General features: G+C 43.3%; 1 protein-coding gene across 2 annotated transcripts in view; it reads left to right on the top strand.

Moving 5' to 3' along the window:
- Window positions 1-25,111, top strand: part of atp9b (ATPase phospholipid transporting 9B) — a 61,605-nt gene that overhangs the window by 22,302 nt on the left and 14,192 nt on the right. For both annotated transcript variants that reach the window (XM_038267259.1, XM_038267260.1), the window contains exons 10-15: window positions 658-733; window positions 3,437-3,513; window positions 18,727-18,887; window positions 18,972-19,114; window positions 19,658-19,770; window positions 24,496-24,750. In XM_038267259.1, the coding sequence (XP_038123187.1) occupies window positions 658-733; window positions 3,437-3,513; window positions 18,727-18,887; window positions 18,972-19,114; window positions 19,658-19,770; window positions 24,496-24,750 (825 nt within the window). The remainder of the gene's footprint in view (window positions 1-657; window positions 734-3,436; window positions 3,514-18,726; window positions 18,888-18,971; window positions 19,115-19,657; window positions 19,771-24,495; window positions 24,751-25,111) is intronic.

The following is a 25,111-nucleotide window of genomic DNA, read 5'->3' as shown; positions in this document are numbered from 1 at the left end:
ATTAATAGGAATAAGTGGAGTGCAACTTTTCTACTTCTGTTATTTTCTGTAGTTTCTCAAAAAAAAAAATGCATAACGATATTACAGCTTTCATTGATTTATTTCAAATTTGAAACATTGTCTAGCCTGTAAGGTAAAAAAAAAAATATGAATCGAATCATGGTGTATTCTTGAGTATCGAAAATAATCGAATCGTTGGGTCAGGAAATCGATACTGAATCGAATCGCCATGATGGATGTGATTTACACCCCTAGTATTTTTAAACTGTTTCTCCATAGTTCATAAAAACTTATTTAGTGCAGCAATAATGATCAGAGCTGCTCTCTGTTCCTTCTACGTAACAATCCAATCTTTTTTTACCCTTTGTAGTTTAACTCATTGATATTTATTGATTTTTTATAAGCAGAATGTCTGCAGAAGCAATGGCAGCTTGCAGATAGTGTCTGTCTCCCCCCAAAAAACTCCTGGATCAGCTTCTCTGATTGCTCCGGCGTGCAGCGGCAAAAGTTCAATTTACTGAACTCCAGCGTCCAATGCTCAGACGTGTTGCTAGATCCCTCTGCGCTGCATTCAATAGAACAAGCATGTAAACTTAGTATTAGTTTTGACTTTACTGAAAGTGTTTGAAGTCTCTGCGTCTCTTCTGTTGTTTGCAGGAAGACACAGACCCTCAGATCCACGAGAGTCTGAGCATTGAGAACACTCTGTGGGCGAGCACGGTGGTGGCATCTGGTAAGTGAGCTGCAGCTGTTCTTTCACAGATTATTCCCTCATTTAAAGCATAAAAGCCTACTAACAACTAACGATTATTTTGCAAATCGACTAATCTGTCAATTATTTCTCTGATTAATCTGTTACAAATCAGATAGCAAAAGGTTCCTTAAATATATATTTTTTAAGGAAATTAAACCAGGTGAAACTAAGACTTTTCCACTTGAGGAGAGTAGTTGTATTTTGCCTTAAATGCCAAAAGTTTTTTTTTTGTTTTTTTTTTTTTACAATCTTGGTATAATTCCTGCACTAAGTGGGTCACTCTGTCAGTTATACTCCAGTTAATGATTAATTGATTATTGATTAAGCCGTTCATTTGTTTCAGCGCTGCATTAAAGTGTTCATATTCATTACTTTAGTAAAACTCTTAACTTAAATACAAGTAAAAAAAACTACAGCCTTTAGATTTTACTAAAATACAACAGTGAAAATTAGTTTTTGCTTTAGGTTAAATAAGGTAAAAACTATAATAATCTATAATCTATTATAATAACAGTCTATAATCCTGTTCTGTTTGCTGTGTTGGAAGAGAAAACTTTTAAAATATTGGCAAATTTGAGTTTTGTTCCATATTAAAATGTCAGACATGGATTAAACTCAAGTCCTGAAAACTTTTAGATGTCTGGTATTATTTCTAATATTGATATGATGAATCTTCGGCTGATTTCAGAGGTTTGTCTGATCTCGGCGGTTAGGCCGATCTGGGAGGTTAAGTATAACAAACCATTCGTGAGAAAAGGAGGAGAAAGTCCAGATATTTGTGTCCAGGTGTAGTGTAGCACTCATCCGTCTTTGGAGGTTCGTCTCAGCAATTTACCGACGACATGATCTCGGAGATCACCGTGATCGCCGATCAGATCCAGATGATCTCTGGGGTTCAGCTGGTGGTTGAATCCTAGGTCTGGATCAAGGTATCGTGGTGAAGCTCAAATGTCGTTTCGGTTCCGGTTTGGTTGGGAAGACGAGCTGTTCAGCTTTAACTGGTTCACCTGGAGATGAAGGACTTTCTCCTACCTTGAGGTTTTCGCTTGGACCATAAAGCCATCAGGTGAAAATGAGATGAAGCTGAGCGTCATCAGCTAGAGCAGGTATGATCAGCTGCTGTTGACGGGGCCCAGGACTGAGCCCTGAGGAGCCTCCTGCACCCAGACCAAGATAAGTTAAATGAGTGATCTGGGAAGTAGTTGCTCTCTGCCGTCGCTCCCGGTGAGGCTGTTAGTAGGAAGTATAGATGTGATTGGTTGGATCATTATTCCTAAAACATTTTGATCATTTGCCATTTTCTTTAAAACCTCGTTTCTTTCTGTGATCTTCATGCGGGTCTGGGTCACTAGCCAGGTTTCCCCGATATCTGACCACATCGAACAAGAACGATTCCTTCTTTGACTCAACCATGAAGACAATATGGAATGAATTATGTTCCATCATTAATATAAGCAAATTAAAACATTTTTTTACTAAAAAAAAAATTAATAATAATAAATCAATCCAGAAATGAAACTTGGAAAAATAGCTGAGTCAAATATTTTGAGAGTAACTTTTTTTAACCAGCTTTGCTTTTTGTTTTTTCCGCAAAGTTTTTTTTTTCTTCTGAGTTTATATTTTTAGAATTTATTTCCATTTTTCTTTGATGAATCGCATTATTTTTGTTTGTATTGGACTTTAAGTGAAGTGAATGCAGTCTGTAAAAAGCATTTTGAAGAATAGGAAAATTAAATTGATTAAAATTTAGTTTAATTAAATATTTAAAAAATGTTAAATAACAGTTTTCATATACATCCAGAGTAAGCAGCACATCTACTCTCAAAACGTTTTTGAAGTTTTGTTTCTGGATTTCATTTCTTTTCTTGTTTTTTGTTTTGGGATGCAGCTAACTTTTAGTGTTTGTTCCGAAACTGCTTTAGTCCTGATCATGGGAAACGTGTGTGATTGACTACAGGTGGAAAATTCATGAGGAAGACATTAGATCTTTTTTTTTGGAACAATATTATGTTTCATAGGTTAATTCAAGCAATCAGAAGGTCTGATGCTACGTTCACAGCGAACGCCATCAAAGACGCTTCTGTTGCTCCATTTCTGATGCTTGTCCACATCAGTGTTTAGGAAATCCAGCATCGTTGTGGTTTTTCAGAAGTTTCATTGATGTCCAGTTTGTTTCCTCTTTGTGCTTCTGAACCTTTGCAGACTTTTTGTCAGCTTCTAAGTGTTGCTGATGGCTGCAGCATTAATAGGAGAACGACTTGGACACCATCCCCCTCCTCTTCCTCTCTGTTAGGTCCGAGTCCCGCTGTGAAGGCAGAATTAGTCGCCCACATGTTTACCCCGCAGCTCGGCTGTGTGCTGACACCTTCTCACCATTTGTCATCCCGCCCAATAATCCAGGAGCAGCAGTCATGGGGTCGTTCATCACTCCTCCTGCAGTCCTCTAACTACAGGTCTCTCTTCCTCCGCCCCGGTGCTTTCAGAGGCTGCGTTTGTCTTCCGTTAAGCTCATCTAATATTAATGAGTCGTTAATCCTTTCTAAAGGGCCGCCGTAATGAATTGGCAGTAAAGATGGGAAGTATTGATCTGAGTTTAAGAGGAAGGCTGTGACTTTCCTCTGGTGTCTCCAGTTTATTTTTAGGAGGATCTTCGGTGAATTGATCGGTTTCTGTGTTTGACAGGAACGGTGATCGGAGTGGTGATCTACACGGGGAAAGAGACGCGCAGCGTTCTGAACACGTCTTACGCCAAGAACAAGGTGAGGATTTCTCTGCTTCTGTGTTCTTTGGGAAACGTTTGAAACAGAGCCGCAGTTTGAACTGAAATGATTGATCGATTATTAAAATAATCAAATCGATTTATCTCTATCTACTCCATCAAAGATCAAGTTTCAAGTATAAAACCACAACAAATATTACAAAACCCAAAGTTTAAACCTGCTTTTGTTACATTGGTAACATAATGCTTTATTTAAAAAAAAAAAAAGTGTTTATAAAAACGATTTTCATCAGATATATTATAACACGATATATTTGCGCGGAATTGCTTCCGGTTGATCGTAATGCCGTATGTTTAGAAAAGAAGCTCAATGCGGACAAAAAGCTGGAGAATGGGGGGGTGGTGCAAACAGTACAGACTAAATGTTCGGACACACCTTCTCATTCAAAGACTTTTCTTTATTTTCGTGACTATGAAAATAGTAGATTCACACTGAAAGCAAAAAAACTATGAATTAACACGTGGAATTATAAACTTAACAACAAAGTGTGAAACAGCTGAAAGTATGTCGTATGTTCTGGGTTCTTCAAAGTAGCCACCTTTAGCTTTCAACTCAACTCAACTCAACTTTATTGTCAAATGTGCTACATGTAACATACAACACAGATGAAATTTCCATCCCCTCAACCCCACGGTGCATAATAAAATATAAAAATATATATATGTTAAATGAGCCATAGCACGAAAATAAAAACCTAAGATATAAAATAAATATTAAAATATTAAATATGTAAACAGTAGTGTGAATGGTGCAAATAGTGCATAGAGTAGCAGTCCTGGGGAGAGTAGTGGAAAATAGTAGAGGATGGGGATATTGGGGGGTCAGGGGGGGGGCAAAGGGGGGCAGGGCAGGGAGGGAATTGAGCATCCTCACTGCCTGATGGAAGAAGCTGTCTCTGAGCCTACTGGTTCTGGCCCGGAGACTCTGCAGCCTCCTCCCGGACGGCAGCAAGGTTAAGACATTGTGGGCGGGGTGGGTGGGGTCACCTGCGATCCTGGTGGCTCTGCCGGTGAGGCGGGAGTGATAAATGTCCAATAGAGAGGGGAGGGGGACACCGAGGATCTTCCCAGCTGCTTTCATGGTGCGCTGCAGTGTCTTGCGGCAGGCTGCAGTGCAGGCTCCCTACCACACGGTGATGCTGCTGGTCAAGATGCTCTCGATGGTGCCCTTGTAGAAGGAGTGCAGGATGGGGGACGGGGCTCTTGCTCTCCTCAGTTTCCGCAGGAAGTAGAGTCTCTGTTGGGCTTTCTTTCCTAGGGACGCGGTGTTGGTGTCCCAGGACAGGTCTTGAGAGATGTGGACACCCAGGAACTTGGTGCTGCTCACCTGCTCCACCTCAGCACCGTTGATGATCAGGGGAGCGTGCTGGGCAGGCCTTCTCCTGAAGTCCACCACAATCTCCTTTGTCTTCTCTACGTTCAGATGGAGATGGTTTTCCTGGCACCACGTGGCCAGGCGGCTCACCTCACTCCTGTAGTTTGTCTCATTGTTGTTGTTGATGAGACCCACCACAGTTGTGTCGTCTGCGAATTTGATGAAGATGTTGGAGCTGAATGTTGGAGTGCAGTCGTGGGTCAGCAGAGGGAAGAGGAGGGGGCTCAGCACACATCCTTGGGGGGCCCCCGTGTTCAGTGTGATGGTGCTGGAGGTGTTGCTGCCGACCCGGACAGCCTGTGGTCTCCCCGTCAGGAAGTCCAGCAGCCAGTTGCAGAGGGAGGTGTTGAGTCCCAGCTGGACCAGTTTGCAGATGAGCTGCTGGGGGACGATGGTATTGAATGCTGAGCTGAAATCGATAAACAGCATTCTGACATGTGAGTCCCTGGTCACCAGGTGGGTGAGGGCTGAGTGGAGGGCGGTGGAGATGGCGTCATCGGTCGAGCGGTTGGACCGATATGCAAACTGGTAGGGGTCCAGATTGGGGGGGAGGGCAGACTTGATGTGTTGCATGACTAGCCGCTCGAAGCACTTCATGATGATGGGGGTGAGTGCGACAGGGCGATAGTCGTTGTGGCAGGTGGGGGGCGACTTTTTCGGTACCGGGATGATGGTGGTGGCTTTGAGGCACGTCGGGACCACAGCTTGTCTCAGCGAGATGTTAAAGATGTCAGTGAAGACATCCGTGAGCTCTGCAGCACAGTCTCTGAGGACGCGACCAGGAATCCCGTCGGGACCGGGGGCTTTCCTGGCATTGATCCTCCTGAGGGTTCTCCTCACGCAGTCCGAAGAAAGTGACAGCACCTGGTCGCCGGGGTGCGGAGGGATCCTTTGTGCTGGGGTGCTGTTGTCTACCTCAAAGCGAGCGAAGAAGTCGTTCAGCTGGTTCAGCAGGGAGGGGGAGTTGTCACAGGTCTGCGGTGGGGGCTTGTAGTCCGTGATGGTCTTGATGCCCCGCCACAGGTTTCTGGAGTCTCTGCTGTCCCTGAAGTGGTCGGCGATCCTCCTGGAGTGCTGCCTCTTGGCCTCTCTGATCCCCCGTGACAGGTTGGCCCTGGCTGTCCTCAGGCCTGCCTCGTCCCCAGCCCTGAAGGCAGCGTTCCGGGCCTTCAGGAGCCTGTGAACGTCCCCTGTCAACCAGGGTTTCTGGTTAGCCCGGATGGAGATGGTTCTGGAGACCGTCACGTCGTCCATGCACTTCCACATATACGCTGTGACGGTCTCTGTGTACTCCTGGAGGTCTCCAATGTCATTGTATGTGGCTGCATGTCTGAAAATTCTCCAGTCAGTGGTAGAAAAGCAGTCCTGGAGAGCCTCTCTTGAGCCCTCTGGCCACACCCGGATCTCCTTCTTGGCTGGTTTAGTCACCTTAACCAGCGGTCTGTATGCAGGGATTAGCATAACAGTGGAGTGGTCTGAGGCACCAAGGTGGGGGAGGGAGAGGGCTTTGTAAGCTCCCTTCTGAGTGGTGTAAACATTGTCCAAGATGTTGTTATCTCTTGTGGGAAAGTCAACATGTCCATGTAGTTGTGGAAACACACTCTTGGGGTTGGCCTGGTTAAAGTCCCCAGCCAGAATGAGGAAAGCATCAGGGTGGGCTGTTAGCTGCATGCTAACTTGTTGGTAGATTTCCTGTAGGGCCTCACTCTTGTTGTTAGCAGAGCTGGGGGGGATGTACACCGCTGCTAACAAAATAGCAGTGTATTCCCTGGGCAGGTAGAATGGCCGGCACTTGACAATCATTAACTCCCCCAGCGGTGAACAGTGTCTGCAAACCACCACAGCGTCACGACACCAGGCGTCGTTGATGTAAGCACACAGTCCCCCGCCGCGAGTTTTTCCCCCCTCAACAAGCACTCTGTCCGCCCGGAAGCATGTTAGCCCCGCTAGCTGGATAGCATGGTCAGGTACGCTGTTGTTTAGCCAGGTTTCCACCAGCACAAGTGCGCAGCACTCACCCACAGACTTGTAATGAGTCCGGAGTAAACGGATGTGGTCCAGTTTGTTGTCTAGTGAACGTACGTTGGCCAGGGTGATGGACGGGATAGCCGGCCGATGGGGTTTAGCGGCTAATCTAGCTCGGATACCTCCGCGCTTCCCCCTCTTCTGCCGCCTGAGGTTCCGGCCATGGCGCCTCCTCTGCGGGCTGGGTGCTGGCTGTGGAGTCGGGGCCTGAGCGGGGCTCCGGAGCAAACCGTAGGCTCGCAGCTTTTCCACGTTCACCGGAGTTAAGTCCTTGTTTCTGCAAATGTCGAGCAGAAACTCCCGAGAATATGTGCGCTTGTAGTCGTGAGGACACGACGATGACTTGGAAAACACCGTTTTAGCTGGAGCGCGAGGAGCCGCTGCGTTCGTCCGCGCCGCCATTTTTAATGACTGTTAGGTTCAATTAACCTAACAGTCATGTTTCATCACTGCTTCGCTCGCTCTTAGCATTCTCTTGATGAGCTTCCAGAGGCCGTCACCTGAAATGGTTCTCACCTCACAGGTGTCCCACTGTCAGGTTTAATAAGTGGGATTTCTTACCTTATAAATGGGGTTCAATTCAATTCAATTCAGTTTATTTATATAGCGCCAAATTCACAACACATGTCATCTCAAGGCACTTTACAGTTCAACCAGATCATACAGTCAAATTGATACAAAGTTTTCTATCTAAGGAAAACCAGCTGATTGCATCGACTCATTGACTCAAATACAATCCCTCACACTAAGCATGCTTGTAGCGACAGTGGAGAGGAAAAACTCCCTTTTAACAGGAAGAAACCTCCAGCAGAACCAGGCTCAGCGTGAGCGGCCATCTGCTGAGGCCCACTGGGGTTCAAGGAGATGGAAGCAGAGACACAAAAAGCAGCTGTAAAAGGCGGCCCCGTCCAGGAAACACACAGCCAGGCAGACGAGCTCCGAGCCAGCTCCCATTCCAGAGGACGAAGAGAGCACTTCCACTCAGGACCACACTGGAAAACAAGCCGATCTCCAACATCTATAAACAAGGGTGTTGATGGAAGCAGCACAGCTGATGTTTCTTTCCAGGATGACGTCACAGCCAAACAGGAACAGACGAGGCAAAGCTACTCTGAGGAAAAGCAGAGAGAGCAGAAGGTTAGAGATTGAACTAACAGATTCTGCAGAATAGGAGAACAGAGAGAGAATGAAGCAGAATGATGAAATGGGGGTCCCTATGTCCTCCAAAAGTCTAAGCCTATAGCAGCAGAACTATAGAGATAGCTCAGGATAACCTGAGCCACTCTAACTAGAAGCTTTATCAAAAAGGAAAGTTTTAAGCCTAGCCTTAAAAGTAGACAGGGTGTCTGCCTCACGGACTAAAACTGGTAGTTGGTTCCACAGGAGAGGAGCCTGAGAACTAAAAGATCTGCCTCCCATTCTACTTTTAGAAATTCTAGGAACCACTAGTAAACCTGCAGATTGAGAGCGAAGTGCTCTGTTAGGAACATAAGGAACAATCAGATCTCTGATATCAGATGGAGCTTGGCCATTTAAGGCTTTATATGTGAGAAGGAGGATTTTAAATTCTATTCTTGATTTAACAGGAAGCCAATGAAGAGAAGCCAGGATAGGTGAGATATGATCTCTCTTTTAATTTTCATCAGAACTCTGGCTGCAGCATTTTGGATCAGCTGAAGGCTTTTAACTACAGTTTGTGGACTTCCTGATAGTAAAGAATTACAATAGTCCAGCCTTGAAGTAACAAATGCATGGACTAGTTTCTCAGCATCACCCCTGGACAGGAGATTTCTAATTTTTGCAATGTTCCTCAGATGAAAGAAGGATATTCTAGAAACCTCTTTGATGTTGGATTTAAATGACAGGTCCTGATCAAAAATAACACCAAGATTTTTTACTTTATTATCTGAAATCAGTTTAATCCCATCCAAATGAAGTGACTGGCTAATCAGCTTCTTTTTCAGAGACTCTGGTCCAAAGACTATAACTTCTGTTTTATCTGCATTCAGAAGCAGAAAGTTAAGAGTCATCCAGGTTTTTCTGTCTTCAGACATGCCTGTAATCTATGTAATGGGTTAGCTTCATCTGGATTATAGACAGATATAGCTGGGTATCATCAGCATAACAGTGGAAATTAATCCCATGCTGTCTAATAACTCTACCAATTGGGAGCATGTATAAAGTAAAGAGAATTGGTCCTAGCACTGATCCCTGTGGTACTCCACAGGTAACCTTTGAGCGTGTGGAAGATTTGTCATTAACATGAACAAACTGAATTCGATCAGATAGATAAGATTTAAACCAGTCTAGTGCTGTTCCTTTAATTCCAACAAAATATTCAAGTCTTTCTAAAAGAATATTATGGTCAACTGTATCAAATGCAGCACTAAGATCCAACAGGACGAGCACAGATACAAGTCCATTATCTGAGGCCATGTGAATATCATTAGTGACTTTCACCAGAGCTGTTTCAGTGCTATGATGAGCTCTAAAGCCAGACTGAAACTCTTCAAAAAGTTCATTATGGTGTAAGTGATCGCAAACTTGTTTGGCAACTACTTTCTCAAGAATTTTGGATAAGAAAGGAAGATTGGATATAGGTCTATAATTAACCAAGTCATCTGGGTCAAGAGACGGTTTCTTAAGCAGAGGTTTAATTACAGCAACCTTAAAAACTTTAGGTACATATCCCTGTAACAGAGATAGATTAATCACATCTAAAATGGAGGAGGAGATCAAAGGGAATACCTCCTTAAATAACCTGGTTGGAACTGGATCTAACATACAAGTTGAAGGCTTAGATGAAGACAATAATTTTGCTAATTCAGAAAGTTCAACTGGATCAAAGCAGTCTAAACCCGGTTCAGATTCCATGACTACCTCAGGTACAATCGCGGATAGAGGAGTGCTTATGATCTTATTTTTAATAAGATCAATCTTATTTATAAAGAATCCCATAAAATCATTGCTGCTAAGAGCAGGTGGAATGGACGGTTCAACAGAGCTATGGCTCTGGGTGAGTTTGGCAACTGTATTAAAAAGAAATCTAGGATTATTCTTATTCTCCTCTATTAATGAGGAGAAGTATGCTGCTCTTGCTTTACAAAGGGTCATCTTATACAGCAGTAAACCATTTTTCCAGACTAGGAAGGACTCCCGCAGGCCTGTGGAGCGATATTTTCTCTCCAGTTTCCTAGCATTTTGCTTCAAAGTACGCAGCTCTGCATTAAACCAAGGAGCAAGCTTTCTATTTTTAACGGTTTTCATTTTCAAAGGAGCTGCGTTGTCTAAGGCAATACGCAGAGAACTAGCAACCCCATCAACAAAATCATCAACCTGTGAAGGGGAATAAGCTATGCTTTTGCACTCTGCAGCACTGCTCAGTGACACAGAGGAGAGAGAAAGTGAAGCAGATTCTTTAAAATTTATAACTGCACTATCTGATAAAGATCTACTAAAATTGAACCTTCTTTTGGGGGAGGAGAACTCTGTTAAAGTAATCCTGAAGGTTATTAGAAAGTGGTCAGAGAGGACAGGGTTGTGAGGAAATACTGTTATTTCTTCACATTCTATGCCGTATGTCAGCACAAGATCCAAAGTATGAAGATGAGAATGTGTGGGACTATTCACATTTTGAACAAAGCCAATAGTGTCTAAGATAGCATTAAAGGCTGCTCTTAAGCTATCGCCTTCAATGTCAGCATGGATGTTAAAATCTCCCACTATGATGACCCTGTCAGTATTTAATACCAAATCAGAAAGGAACTCTGAAAACTCATCTAAAAATTCAGAGTAGGGACCTGGTGGACGATACAAAGTTACAAAAAGAAGAGGTTTTCTTGCCTTGAGGGACCATCAGGTGTGTTGTGCAGAATTCAGGTGGATCCACAGCTGATAGTCCTACTGAACAGACTGTTAGAATTATTATGACAAGAAAAAAGCAGCTAAGTAAAGAAAAACGAGCGGCCATCATTACTTTAAGAAATGAAGGGCAGTAGGGGGTGTAAATCACTAGCCTCGTGAGACCATCCTGATCTCGCGAGCTTTCAAGGTTTCACTCGCAGATCAGTCTGGAGACTCTCCGTTAAAGAAAATTTGGAGCCGTTCACCAAACGAACGTCCAATCAGCGTTGGCTTTGAGGCGGGTTGAGGTGTGACGCAACGAGAAGCGCGACAGTTCAGTCTAAAGAACATGGCGGCTTCAGCCGATGAAACTAGCGTTAGCGTGGCTATCGAGCAAGTTTTATCGGAATTACAGAGTATTTCTTCACTGAAAGAAGAGCAAAACACTGCTCTGGAGGCTTTTCTCAGAGGAAAAGATGTTTTTGCTCTTCTCCCGACTGGTTTCGGCAAGAGTTTGATCTATCAATTGGCTCCTCTTCGTCGTCGCTCTGTTAGTACGTCATATGCTTCGTTGATCTGATTGGTTTATTTAGCCCGTCTATCACCAACATAGGCCAATCATCTAACCAGTATTTTCGCCCCTTCCCAAAATTACTTCAACGGAAGTTAAAATCCACACCCGGAGCATAAATCCACACCCATCATGGCGATTCGTTTCAGTATTGATTTCCTGACCCAACGATTCGATTATTTTCGATACTCAAGAATACACCACGATACGATTCGATTTATTGGTTCTTTTTTTTTTTTTTACCTTACAGGCTAGACAATGTTTTACATTTGAAATAAATAAATGAAAGCTGTAATATCGTTATGCTTTTTTTTTTTAAACAACAGCAAATAACAGAAGTAGAAGAAGTAGAAAAGTTGTACTCCACCTATTCCTATTAAAACCTCATTCACTGAAAAATAATAATACCCCTGCGTTATAGATTCTGAAAGGCCTTGAATCAAAGATACTGCACAAAATCAGTGCAATGAGTGCAATTCAATACCTCGGCTCCAGACGTCCCGCCCCCTCCACAGACGCTCCGCTGCTCCTCTCCCTAATTGTAGCTGACCGCAGACAGGAGGCCGGCTTGTTTTGTTTTTATGACCGAAATTGCGTAAAACAACTCCTGAAGTTTGACCCGCTAGAAGAGTGAGGTGGGCGGACCCTTTTTCCACCTGGATCTCCGCTCTTTTTGGCCCTCATGTCCCTCCGTCGTCGGACTAAACTCTACCCCACTTCCTCGCCGCCTCGGCCGTATCTAGACCCACAGCTTGTAGCACAGACCACGCTTCAATATTGAGCATAATTTAAAAATGTCTGCGTCAAGCTCACCGCAACACACTGCTGTAAGAGTATAACCAGGAAGCGAGGTAGGAGGGCAAAATAGGTTTAGCGCCACCGCAGAATTAAGCCCAGGAGAAAAAAAAAACATGAATCGATACTCTTTCGGACGTATCGATGCAAAACGATGGTTGTTCGATCCCGGGTTTCGGCACCAAAATGTTACGTTCAAAAATGTAGGTTCATAAAAGAGAAACTGAGTCCGCACAGAATAGGGATTTTTGGCCTCTGCAGAGGGAGAGAGCCACATTCAGCCACATTTGCTCTCTGGTGGGTTTCCTCAGCAGAAGCCTTTTTATAGCAGATCATAACACATGGGGTGGGTTACAGAATAGTGTTCCTCTGACAAGGCAATTGATCAGGCCATAGGACAAAATGCTCTTTCTGATTGGATCACAGAATAGAGTGGTCTCCCGATAACTGTGATTATCCTTGCACAAACATCAGCAGTTTTCTACCACCGTTGCATGACAGTTTGCAGTAAACAGAGTTAAGCATCTCATTTCTTTAAAGTTCCATATGCACATACATTAACTTTATAATCATCATTGAATAAACCTGACAATTTACACCCCTACTGAGGAGGAGTTCATCCGAGTCACCAGCCTCAGAAATGGCAGGTTAAGAGCAGCTCAGATCAGAGAAACACAGAGTTCTAGCAGCAGACGCATCTCTAGAACAACTGTTTAGAGGAGACTGTGTGAATCAGGCCTTCATGGTAGAATAGCTGCTAGGAATTCATAGTCATTAATATAAAAAAAACTCTTTGAATGAGAAGGTGTGTCCAAACTTTTGGTCTGTACTGTATGTGGGAGTCATGACTACTCGATGATGGTATTTAAATTATTTCTAAAAGCATTAAAAGAGCATTAAGTAGAGTTGCTGATTCCGGTATAAACTTCAGGGAAAAATGATCCCTGATCCCAAAGATGAATGAAGAAGTGAAACTAAAGATTTAATTTTCTATTGAGGAGCTGCACAGTCCTGCTTCACATGTAGACCCAGATCAATGGGTAACGCTGGAGTCCTCTCTGTCAGGCTGCAGCGTTTTGACACCTCCTCCTTTTATTAAGCTCGCTGCAGCGACGGTCGGAGCGGCGGCCCGTGATTTCCGTCAGCTCCGTTCGATATCTCAAGGAGACGGTGTCAGAAGTGTCGATATGCAGACTGGAGATCAGGGAGAGAGTCGATGGAGCTCTGCTAAAGTCACAGGAATGTTTTTGGCGGCTGTGACACGGACGAGGACGAGGCTGCGGCGGATCGATGCCAGCGGACGTTTAAGGCGCAGTGGCTCTGTGAGGCAGTGTTGAAGTCCGAGCAGAAACACTGATCAACGTCGTTTGATGAGTGGCTCTTCTTCAATAAAGACTGAAGTGTTGGTTTCAATCTGCTCCTGGTGTTTTAGCTCACACGTCTACTCTGCTCTACTTTCCTGCAGCTTCTGCAGGAGATCAAACTGCCATGTTTAATAATGGAGGTTTGCTATGAAGTCACTCAAAGGCCTCTTAGCTGGTTAAATCTATCTCACTTCTTTGGTTTTATTTTACTGGATGGAAGACATTAAATTAAGGTTAAAAGAAAAAAAAACCTAAATCAGTTTTCTACACTATCATATAAATAAATGGTAAAAAAAAGAAAATCATACATTGTGATTTCTGGATTTCTAAGTGGGAGAAGTTGCATAACAGCTCGAATAGTTCAAATACTTATTTTCCTCACTGTATATAAAATTTACTAGGCTATAAATTCCCAAATGTGGAAATTAGTTTCCCATTTTAGCACAACAGATTTTTTTATGCTAAAGTTATGTTATTAAAATAACCTTAAATTTAGAAAATTTGTTGCAATTTGCGTCGGTCAGCGATCCAATAATATCTCAGTTTCAGGAGTAATTTCAGGTTAGTTAATAGTTTCAGTTTCTGGTGAAGATTCTCAGTCATCCTGGTCAGAGTCCAAACTTTCAATCTTCCATCCATCCATTTTCTGTCCCGTTTATCCCTGCTGGGGTGGCGAGGGTCGCTGGTGTCTATCTCCAGCTGTCTGCGGGCGAGAGACGGGGTCCATCTTGGACAGGTCTCCAGTCCATCGCAGGGCAACACAGAGACAAACAACCATTCACACACAAACCTAATGAGGATTTAGAGAAGCCAATTAACCTAACGGTCATTATTTTTGCACTGTGGGAGGAAGCCGGAGTACCCGGAGAGAACCCACACATGCTCAGGGAGAAAAAGTTAAACAATCCACTGGAATTCTTTTTCCAAGTTTGGAGAGGTTTTTCTTCCCAATCAGGCCTTTTCAAGCTTTTTCAATTTAAGATATCGGAAATAGAGTTCCAGGTTTTATCCAGCAGCCCAACAGAGTCTTGTTATGGCCTAGAAAAAATGCAAAATGAACCAAAGAACAGGTCCACCCCTTAGTAATGGGGAGTCGTTGAGGTGTTTTTTAGCCTGCAATACCCGATACTGGCCTATTCCTCTGAAAAGGGGAGTCGTTAGTGTTAAATGAGGAAGTTATGTCCCTTAAAAAGGCAGTTCCCCACCGGTTCTTTTCCTGGGAGCAAGTTATTTACTACTCTTAACTGCTAACTGGGTAAAACCATATAAAAAAGGACTATAAAAACAGGAGTAAAAAAGTAACAGAGTTTATTCCAGATCAGGTCGTTATAGGACAGAGAAAATGCTTGGAGCTTGCACAGCTGTGGGCTCAAAAATCATGTCCGCGAGCGTCCGGCAAAGATTGAGCCCTGAACAAGGTCATCTACTCCTTCTTATAGCTCATGAGTCTATGTGTTGCATCATGCTGATGTTTAGCTGTCCGTATCAGAAACTGACACGCCATCCATGCCCTGACCTGTATGCATCTTGCCTCTATTCACAAGAATTACAGATAGCTCTCCTCTATCAGTCCGGCTCCAAGATGTGCCCATATCCTGTGTATCTTTAAAAGACAAGAAGGCTGTCCTATTTAGATGACCTACTTACACAAAGTGACATCCACAATGTGAAGGAAGGCCTTCTACTCTCTAATCTGGCTAACAAAGTAACAATGCACATGATGTATAAAAGATTAAACCTAACTTTAGGGTCGTTGTTGGCCTGGCTGACCAGGCTGGAAGGGAATGGAAACGTCTTCAAATAATGGAGGCACTGTCTGCGGTCACCAAACATTTTCAGGAGTGTCTGTGTTTACTTTCTGTAAAAGTAAAAAAAAAAAAACAGTCCAGTGGACTTGGTTTCCAAGGTTTGAAGACGTTTCGCTTCCCCTCCAGGAAGCTTTCTCAATTCAAATGTCTGGATCCGCAGTGAGTTTGAGTCTTTATATAGACAAGGCCTTGTAATGCTATTGAAACTAGTGTTGCAACGATACCGATACCAGTATCGGGCGGGGGCCCCGATACTGCTCTAAAATGGTGGTATCGGTATCGGCGAGTACCAACAAATAGGGCACCGATACCATTTTGAGAGCCATAAGTTTATTCAACTATTGTCACCCACTCCTGGTAGGCAATAAAAAGTTCTACTGGATTCACTTTGTATTAGATTTTTTCCTGCTTCACAAAGGTAGGCAGCAGCTTGACAAAGCCATGATGGCAATTATTTTACATTATTATGGTATCGGTATCGGCCGATACTGCACAGCCAGGTATCGGGGCCAAAAAATGGCATCGGCACAACTCTATTTGAAACCGACTGCGCTAACTGTGACACACGCGCAGACAACCTGGTTTCTGAGCATTAACCAGGCTTTAGTTGGCAATTCTGCAGTTGAAGCAGAACTACGAGTCAATTTACCAGAAACTCGAGCACTGCCATGTGCAAACAAGAGGCTCCTTCTTCTTCCTGATTGACGAGTCCGACCAGCAGCATGTCTTGGCGCTGAGTCCAATGTGTGGGTTTTGGGCATGCGGTGTGGGCAGGGAGATCACATGAGAGCGTCGGGCCGTTCAGTGGAAGAACAAACATCGTGAACTTTTCAACTCGGCGGTTTCATCGTACAGTTTGAGCCGTAGCTGCGTAGAACTCAGAAAAATATCGTACAGTGGATGCCCGTCCTTTTTAGTAATGGACACAAAGGAATCGGGAAAACCATTTAAACTGGTGGTTCAGTGTTAATTTTCTAACAGATATAATTATTTTTTTTAACAAGTGAAGCTGGAATTAAAGTCGTAGGGAAGCGGCCGTTCCAACCGTTACATTTCTGAATTCTCCCGAGTGGTGCACGACTTTACACGAGTGAATAAAGTGAATGGGATTGGTCGTTTATCAAGGGGGCAGGATTGTTGTGGCGGATGGTTCGCAAATAAGCTTGGTTGTGGCCGGTTTGTTGGAAGCATCTTGCTAACCATTTAGCAACTTAGTGCTAGCAGGTTCCCAATGGGAAATTCCATTGGGACCAAGTAGCACTAAATTGGTGACTTAGAAACGACGCTGTCAAGGAACGCTATGGACAGCGGAAACATGCAAGAGGAGGAGAGTTTAGTGTCGGAGGTCGTGGATGAGTCTCCTCCGTCATCCATTTTTTATTTAGAGGAGGAAAGCGGGGACGAAGATGTTGTGGAAGAGGACGCCAGGGCGGCAGAAGCTTGGTTTGGTGTAGAAGGCTTCCAGCCGTACATGTTTGAGCCCTTGCCTCGCAACGCTGCCAGTTCTGTTAGCTCTACGCCTGCCGAAGACACAGACGTCCATCCCCGTGAACACTGGGACGCAACTCAATGGGAAAGGAAAGGATTCTGATTCCTGATTTCAACCGTTGCATATATTAGAAATAAAAAACACAGATTTTAAGACAGGATTTTTTTTTAAATAGAAATGTTCTAACTTTTGGGTCAATATGGTCTGAAGAGTACTTTTATATACATGTTTAAGCCAGAATGATTTCACATCTGAATATGATTTCCTACGAATTTAAAATTAAAGGAAGTATCAGTCATTTTTTTATAAAAGTGACAGACTGGTTATTTTATAAAAACCTGTTGGAGTTTCCAGACGTTCTCCAAACCCATGAATATACATGTTCCCGGGTTTCCATTCTTCATCAGATTTCACACCCGTTTGACAGAATCCAGGCGGATCCAATCATTCCTCCGGGTTTTAACGGCCCCCAGCATGAATGGGCTGAAACACGTACTTTTATTCACTGATAGCATCTTCACGTCGGGGTAATTGAGTCCCTATTTTGCCCCCATTGACTGAATGAATAATGACTTCATCTGATCCCCGGCAGCCGTGGAAAATGTGGAGCGGCCATTGTTCCGGCAGAGTGGCATCCTCTGTTCTCCGTCTTAATTTTTCTTGGTTTTTAATCCACCCTAACCTGCTATTTTTCTCAATAACTCAACCATGAAGCATGTAGTGAGGCGGCCCTCCTCTGCGCTCTGCTGCTGGGACTTTAAATCGCTCATACTGGTCTCCCAGTTCGTCCCAGTCCTCAGGGGAATGCTGGGTGGAGGAATTTAGCTGCTTTTTGTAAAAGCACGCCCCCCTCCCATGCTCTCCTTTCTTAAGGAGAAGGGATGTTATGTTGTGCGGTTTTTGTAAGCGTGGTGCGTCACATGAAAGGCCTCTGTGTCCCAGAAAGGGGACGGCTGTGTCTTTATTTGACGTCTTTTTCCCATATGCTCCATTGGCTGGGAGACGCACTTCAAGAAATAAGACAATCGTGCCCTTTATGGGAACTTTTTCTGCTTTTTTAGGCCTTTTAACCTTCTGTTGTATCGATGCACAAAACCTCAGCATGCTGATGATGCAGTTTGAGCGACTTTCAGCTAAACTCCGGCGTTTGCATTAGAAAAAGCTGCAGGGGAGACCTGCTGGCTTTGTTTCTGTGCAGCAATTTGGAAGATTTCAGGACTATGGAGTTAATTTTATTCCACTATTGTTTATAGTTACAAGCACAGAACACACTGTGTAAATGGAGAAAAAAAAAGCAATCCTGAAAGGTAAAATATTTTAATCAAAAAGGATTTAGAGATTAACGCTGCTGTTTTCTCATGATTTGCTTTTTCTATAATTTTTTGTTTTTATTGATTGAAATTATAATTTTATATTTGAATTCTTTTGCATCTATTTTTTCCAAATTTGATTTGTAAAACGCAACTTTAAAATAATTAATTTTTTTAACCTGTTCTGAAGCAGAAAATAATTGAAAAGAATATTTGAACATTTAAACTTTGTTAATGAAATTTTCTCAAAATGAAATAAAAAATAAATATGAAAAGTAAAATTAATTAAAAAAAACAAACAGAAAAAAAATGTTCCATTTTCCAATTTCCCATTTATCAAATGTCTTGTTGGCAAAAATATTGGCACAAAATGAAAACCATACAAACAAAACTACACCAGGTAAAAACATTTGCTTTTCAATTTCCCATTTACCAAATGTCTTGGTGGCAACAATATTGGAACAAAGTGAACTCCATACAAGATCATCTGAACAAAAAAACTTTGGCAGATATAGACGTCAGGATCAGATTAGAGTTTTAGTTTTTCTCTGTAGACCTAAGAGGCTTTAATTGCTTTCGACGGCACTGATTCTTTGGTTTGGACCTGCTACAGGTGGGCCTTCTGGACCTGGAGCTGAACCGCCTCACCAAAGCCCTGTTTCTGGCCCAGCTGGTTCTCTCTGTCGTCATGGTGGCTCTGCAGGGCTTCGTGGGACCGTGGTTCAGGAACCTCTTCCGATTCGTGGTCCTGTTTTCCTACATCATTCCCATCAGGTGCGGCGTGGTTCTGAATGGAGCGGGCGCGGCTTCAGCTCTAAAAGCAGGAAGTTAAATGGGTGTTTGTGTTCTGCTGCGCAGCCTGCGGGTCAACCTGGACATGGGGAAGTCGGCGTATGGGTGGATGATCACAAAGGACGAAAACATCCCCGGCACGGTGGTCAGAACCAGCACCATACCAGAAGAACTGGGTCGGCTCGTCTACCTGCTGACGGATAAGACAGGTGAGCCAGATCAGATCTGAGCCGGTGTTCTGCTCAGCGTCAGGCCAGCATACCCTTAGTAATACGCTTGCCCGCATGATCGTTATTAATGGTTATCAGTCCCATTGAATGGCTTCAGATTGTTCCAATAGGTTATTATCACTGAGCGAATTCTACTCCCATTCCTAAAGTCATTTATTTTCCCCCTCAAAATTAATTAAATTGCAAATATTTCAGTAGTTCTTCATTTGCTGTAAAAAAAATTAAAAAAATTAAATAAAATGATCTGCATCTCGCTCATATTAAACAAACAAAAAAAAAAAAAATCTCATATCCTTTCAACTATTTAATTCTCTGTGAAAAAAATCCCGATCATTCTTTAATAAGATCCTGTACAAGCATCAACCCCTGTACGAGTAAAAACATCTCAAAAAATGACAGAAGCATGATTGGTTCTGGTTCTGTTCCACTGATGATAATTATTATTTTTTTTATTTATCCTGAAGAACCGACCCGCTGGTCCGTCTGCGTTTCCGCCTCAGATTTTAACGTTTGTCTGTTCAGGAACTCTGACCCAGAATGAGATGATTTTCAAGCGGCTGCATCTGGGAACCGTCTCCTACGGCACCGACACCATGGATGAGATCCAGAGCCACATCATCCAGTCCTACGCCCAGGTGAGCCACGCCGCCATCAGAGCTAGCGGTTCTGCTCCTCTTCTAGGTGGAAAACCATTTTTCTCAATGAGGCTGAGATGCTGCTGGTTGCTGGTTTAATTCCCAGTCTGTGCTGGTTTCCTTCTTCAGCAATAAAAGCAGGTCTGTAGAAATGATCTATAGCCGCTGGGATTCACAGGAAGGTCTGATATATCGGTTCAGTGTTGGTCATTTTCAATCGCGTTGGTCCGATGAGTCAAACCGGGTCGATATGAACCATCGAAGCTGGTTTCCATGTGACAGATAGTGATGGAGCAAAGGACTGGGAGCGTTAAAGCTCTGTGGTCGGCCTTTCATGGATTCCCATCAATAAGAATACGCATCGTATAATATATGGAGGGCTAAAGGGGACAAAATAAACAAATAAATTAGATGTCACATTAAATGAGTATATATAAATAAAAAGTGCAATTAAATGTTCCAATTAATAATTAAATAAAACATTTAACCATTAAATTATGGAATGCAAAAGAAAATAATTAAATGCACCATAAAATAAATGTATCGGTTCCATATTATGCAAAATTCACATTAGAAACATGTTTGACGTTCACCAATGAATCTATGGGCCACCCCCTTAGCTATTGTTTGTTGAAAAGCCTCCCCCCTGATGATGTCATCGGGGGGGCTGTCCAGAGCAGCCCCTGGTCGAGCTACGGCCTTGTATTATTCTTTGCTTCTAGCCACTGTCTGTACGAGCTCTGACTGGTTGTCATGGTTGCGGGGTGTGGGGGGGCGTGGCCTTTGTGTAGACGGGGTGTCAAAACAAAGAAAGTTAAAACGGCTCATTTAGAAGAGGGATGAATGTGGAGGTTACTGGTGAAGCCTAATCTGAAGGGGAATTTTCCTTATAAAAATACAAAAACATTCTCTGGGGGCTTATTGTTGATTTTTTATTATTTTTAAATGTAGAATAATATGGGACCCGAGTAAATACTGGAATTTCATATATGTTTAATTGATAAATTAATGAGCCGCAGACTAATCACTAAATAATTTAAACTGCGAACCCATCAAACTCGATGGGCGGGACTAAATCCGCTTCCACAGAAACCCTGACATCTGATTGGCTGCTTCTCTCTGAGAAAGATGAGAAAAAAACTTAATTTATCGTTTTTAATCTTAAATAAATATAATCACTTTTAAAAAAGCAAAAATAACCTCAAAGTGTTACAATTTATTCCGTCCTTTATTTATTGCGAGCAACTCCAGCCTCTGTGCCTCTAAAAAGTTAATGACCGTTTCTCAATTCACTAGAACGCGAGTGAGGACTCGTGTCCCCTCCAAGTCTGTTCTTGAGAAGAACCCAGGAAAGTCTGGACACTGGGAGAACGGGAGAACGCAGAATAAATCTGGGTCAATTAGAACAGAAGCGTACTGATGACATCACCACATTCAAAGCTAGTCTGAGCTGCATTTCACCTCCTGTTATTAATAGTCTCTAGATAATAATAAATTATAACTTTTATCGTTTAGTGGAGGAATAATAATGAACACAGTCAGATAAACACTAATCAAAAAATCGCCATCAGAGCCAGCGGTGCTTCACATATGGCTATGCCATGAGAGGGCTGCTGCACCCAGGGCTAACGTTAGCCCGTCTGCAGCAGCCAAGGGTAAAGGCAGCCCTGGTTGCCTTTACCCTTGGAGGTCCGCTGGTTGCCACAGTTCTCTCAACTTTGAAAAAAAAATGCATTAAATCGGTAAATGGCCCGATAGTGATGCTTAAAGATAAAATGATCTCGCCTGAAATGATCTTTAAACTTACTTTTATAGAACAAAGGCAACAGAGAGGAGAACTTTTAACTTAATACTCTGAGTTCCGTGAGCACTAACCTGGAAGCTGCTGCAGTGCATGGTGGGAAGTGTAGTGCAGTCTGGAGAACAGACAAGTCTGCTCTGATGCATGCTGGGTAAACAAGGGAGGGGCCAGAACAACATCCGGGGACTTTGTCCGGATGTTTTTATGGCTGAGGCTGATGACGTTTCACGAGGACGCACAAGTACATATATTGAGAAACGGCCAATGAGAAGAGAGTCAGTGGGCGGGGCTAACGTTGATTGCTGAGTTCTGGATCTCCTCGGCCACACTAAGTCGTCTCCTGAACTCATTAGAGAGGTTTCAGTCTAAGCTAGGGATGGTCCGCTTTAACCCTCTCTCTTTATTGATAAAGAGTCATTCCATAAATACAGGTGCTGGTCATAAAATTAGAATATCATGAAAAAGTAGATTGATTTCAGTAATTCCATTTAAAAAGTGAAACTTGTATATTATATTCATACATTACATACAAACTCATATATTTCAGATGTTTATTTTGTTTAACTTTGATGATTACAAATGACAACAAATGAAAATCTCAAATTCATCATATCAGAAAATTAGAATATTACTGAAGACCAATAAAAACAAAGGATTTATAGAAATGTTGGCCAACTGAAAAGTATGAACATGAAAAGTATGAGCATGTACAGCACTCAGTATTTAGTTGGGCCTCCTTTGGCCTGTATTACTGCAGCAATGCGGCGTGGCATGGAGTCGATCAGTCTGTGGCACTGCTCAGGTGTTATGATAGCCCAGGTTGCTCTAATAGTGGCTTTTAGCTCTTCTGAATTGTTGGGTCTGGTGTATTGCATCTTCTTCTTCACAATACCCCATAGATTTTCTATGGGGTTAAGGTCAGGAGAGTTTGCTGGCCAATTAAGAACAGGGATACCATGGTCCTTCAACCAGGTACTGGTAGCTTTGGCACTGTGTGCAGGTGCCAAGTCCTGTTGGAAAATGAAATCTGCATCTCCAAAAAGTTGGTCAGCTGCAGGAAGCATGAAGTGCTCTAAAACTTCCTGGTATGTGGCTGCGTTGACCCTGGACCTCAGAAAACACAATGGACCAACACCAGCAGATGACATGGCACCCCAAACCATCACTGACTGTGGAAACTTTACACTGGACTTCAAGCAACGTGGATGAAGTGCCTCTCTTCTTTTCCTCCAGACTCTGGGACCTTGATTTCCAAAGGAAATGCAAAATTTACTTTCATCAGAGAACATGACTTTGGACCACTCACCAGCAGTCCAGTCCTGTTTCTCTTTAGCCCAGGCAAGACGCTTCTGACGCTGTCTGTGGTTCAAGAGTGGCTTGACACAAGGAATGCGACAGCAGAAACCCATGTCTTTCATACGTCTGTGTGTGGTGGTTCTTGAAGCACTCACTCCAGCTGCAGTCCACTCTTTGTGAATCTCCCCCACATTTTTGAATGGGTTTTGTTTCACAATCCTCTCCAGGGTGCGGTTATCTCTCTTGCTTGTACACTTTTTTCGACCTCATCTTTTCCTTCCCTTCGCCTCTCTATTAATGTGCTTGGACACTGAGCTCTGTGAACAGCCAGCCTCTTTAGCGATGACCTTTTGTGTCTTGCCCTCCTTGTGCAAGGTGTCGATGGTCGTCTTTTGGACAACTGTCAAGTCAGCAGTCTTCCCCATGATTGTGTAGCCTATAGAACTAGACTGAAAGACCATTTAAAGGCTTTTGCAGGTGGTTTGAGTTAATTAGCTGATTAGAGTGTGGCACCAGGGGCCATCAATTTTGAACCTTTTCACAATATTCTAATTTTCTGATATGATGAATTTGAGATTTTCATTTGTTGTCATTTGTAATCATCAAAATTAAACAAAATAAACATCTGAAATATATGAGTTTGTATGTAATGTATGAATATAATATACAAGTTTCACTTTTTAAATGGAATTACTGAAATCAATCTACTTTTTCATGATATTCTAATTTTATGACCAGCACCTGTAAATGAAGACGTTCCCATCAGCGCGTCTCTAATTTCTAACTATCTTTATTGCGAGTTAAGATTTTTGACCTTAAAACAAGCTCTTCCAGTTGGACATCTGTGGAGGTCAGAGTGGTGAGGGGACCAGCTGCTGGCCCGGCCCTCAGCGGCCCCTGCTGGTACCTCCTTATGTGTGAAGTGGATCTCCTTCAGGTGATGGAGATGGAGGCAATAATCCAGCTGGAGAGGCTCTCCGATTCACAGAAAGATTCCTGAAATCCCTGCTGACACGTTTCTGCTCCGCTCATAAACAGGCGTTCACTTTTCCTTCAGCGGCTCTGAAAGTCAGCTTCCTGTGACTCATCCCTTCCAGCTAAAGGGAGAAGAAGACCTTTCAAACTTGGAGTCTAAATCCCGGTTTGTCCCTCGCCTCCGTTTCCTGCCCCGTCACTCTGTTTTCAATCAGTTTATTTTTGACGAGGGAATTCCGGGAAAGCTGCTCGTATTGTCCATTCATTGCTTCGGGTCCCTTCGGGTGTTCCTCGCTGTGTGGCTCGGATCCTGCTGCGGTCGGGACAGAATGATATTGTTCGCCGCGGGCCGAACAGCTGCTGGAACCATCTGCCCCCCCGCCCTCATGGGTAATCTCTGTTAATGAGGGAAGACTCTGAGCGGCCTAAACGTTCCGGAGCCGCTCCGCTCGGCTCGGTCCTGCCGGTGGCTCTTCTCTCCTTTACCTGCTTCCCCTCTTTGGGTCGTCAGTCCAGTTATCCTTCATCAAGAATTCAGATTATTTTCCTAGATTGTTTAGTTGCACCTGATCTTGTAACACAATGAGTTTGTCAAAACCGGTCCTGTAGAAACTTTGATCTAAAATGAAACCTAAGCCTTCATGATATTTCAGGTCAGCTCTCAGCCGTCGGGGGGCGGCGCCGGAAGCAGCGCCACGCCGCTACGGAAGAACCCGCCGTCTGGGCCCAAGGTCCGTAAGAGCGTCAGCAGTCGCATCCATGAAGCGGTGAAGGCCATCGCCCTGTGTCACAACGTGACGCCCGTCTACGAGTCCCACGCTGCCGTAAACGGTGAGGCGGAGTCTGCGGAGGCCGACCAGGACTTCAGCGACGACAACCGGACGTACCAGGCCTCCAGTCCGGACGAGGTAAAGATGCGTCTGAGAGAAACCAAACGGAGAAATTAGGAAAGTTTTGGCTAAGACTTTAAGAAATTTACTTGGTAATTTGATTGGCACGCTTTCTATGGAGCTACAATAATATGGAGTGAATGTTGTGCCAGTATTGTTTAAAAAAAAATAATTTTTGTAAATGGTGGGAAATTTTGCAATCCAGAAATTAAACTTGCAAAACTTGTTAATTGAAAGAAGAAAAAAAATTAATAAAACTGTTTTCTTCACAATTTTTTCAAATCTCTTTTTCAGGTTGAATTTTAGAAAAAGGATTCTATTCAAATGTTTTTTTTTTACAGATCAATTGTATTGACTTCAGTCAGAAAAAAGAAATTTG

Source organism: Cyprinodon tularosa, unplaced genomic scaffold, assembly GCF_016077235.1.
Source record: "Cyprinodon tularosa strain WSP-4 unplaced genomic scaffold, ASM1607723v1 ctg668, whole genome shotgun sequence".
Taxonomy (NCBI): domain Eukaryota; kingdom Metazoa; phylum Chordata; class Actinopteri; order Cyprinodontiformes; family Cyprinodontidae; genus Cyprinodon; species Cyprinodon tularosa.
Note: the sequence above shows the minus strand (reverse complement) of the source record. Positions and strands in the feature narration are given on the sequence as shown.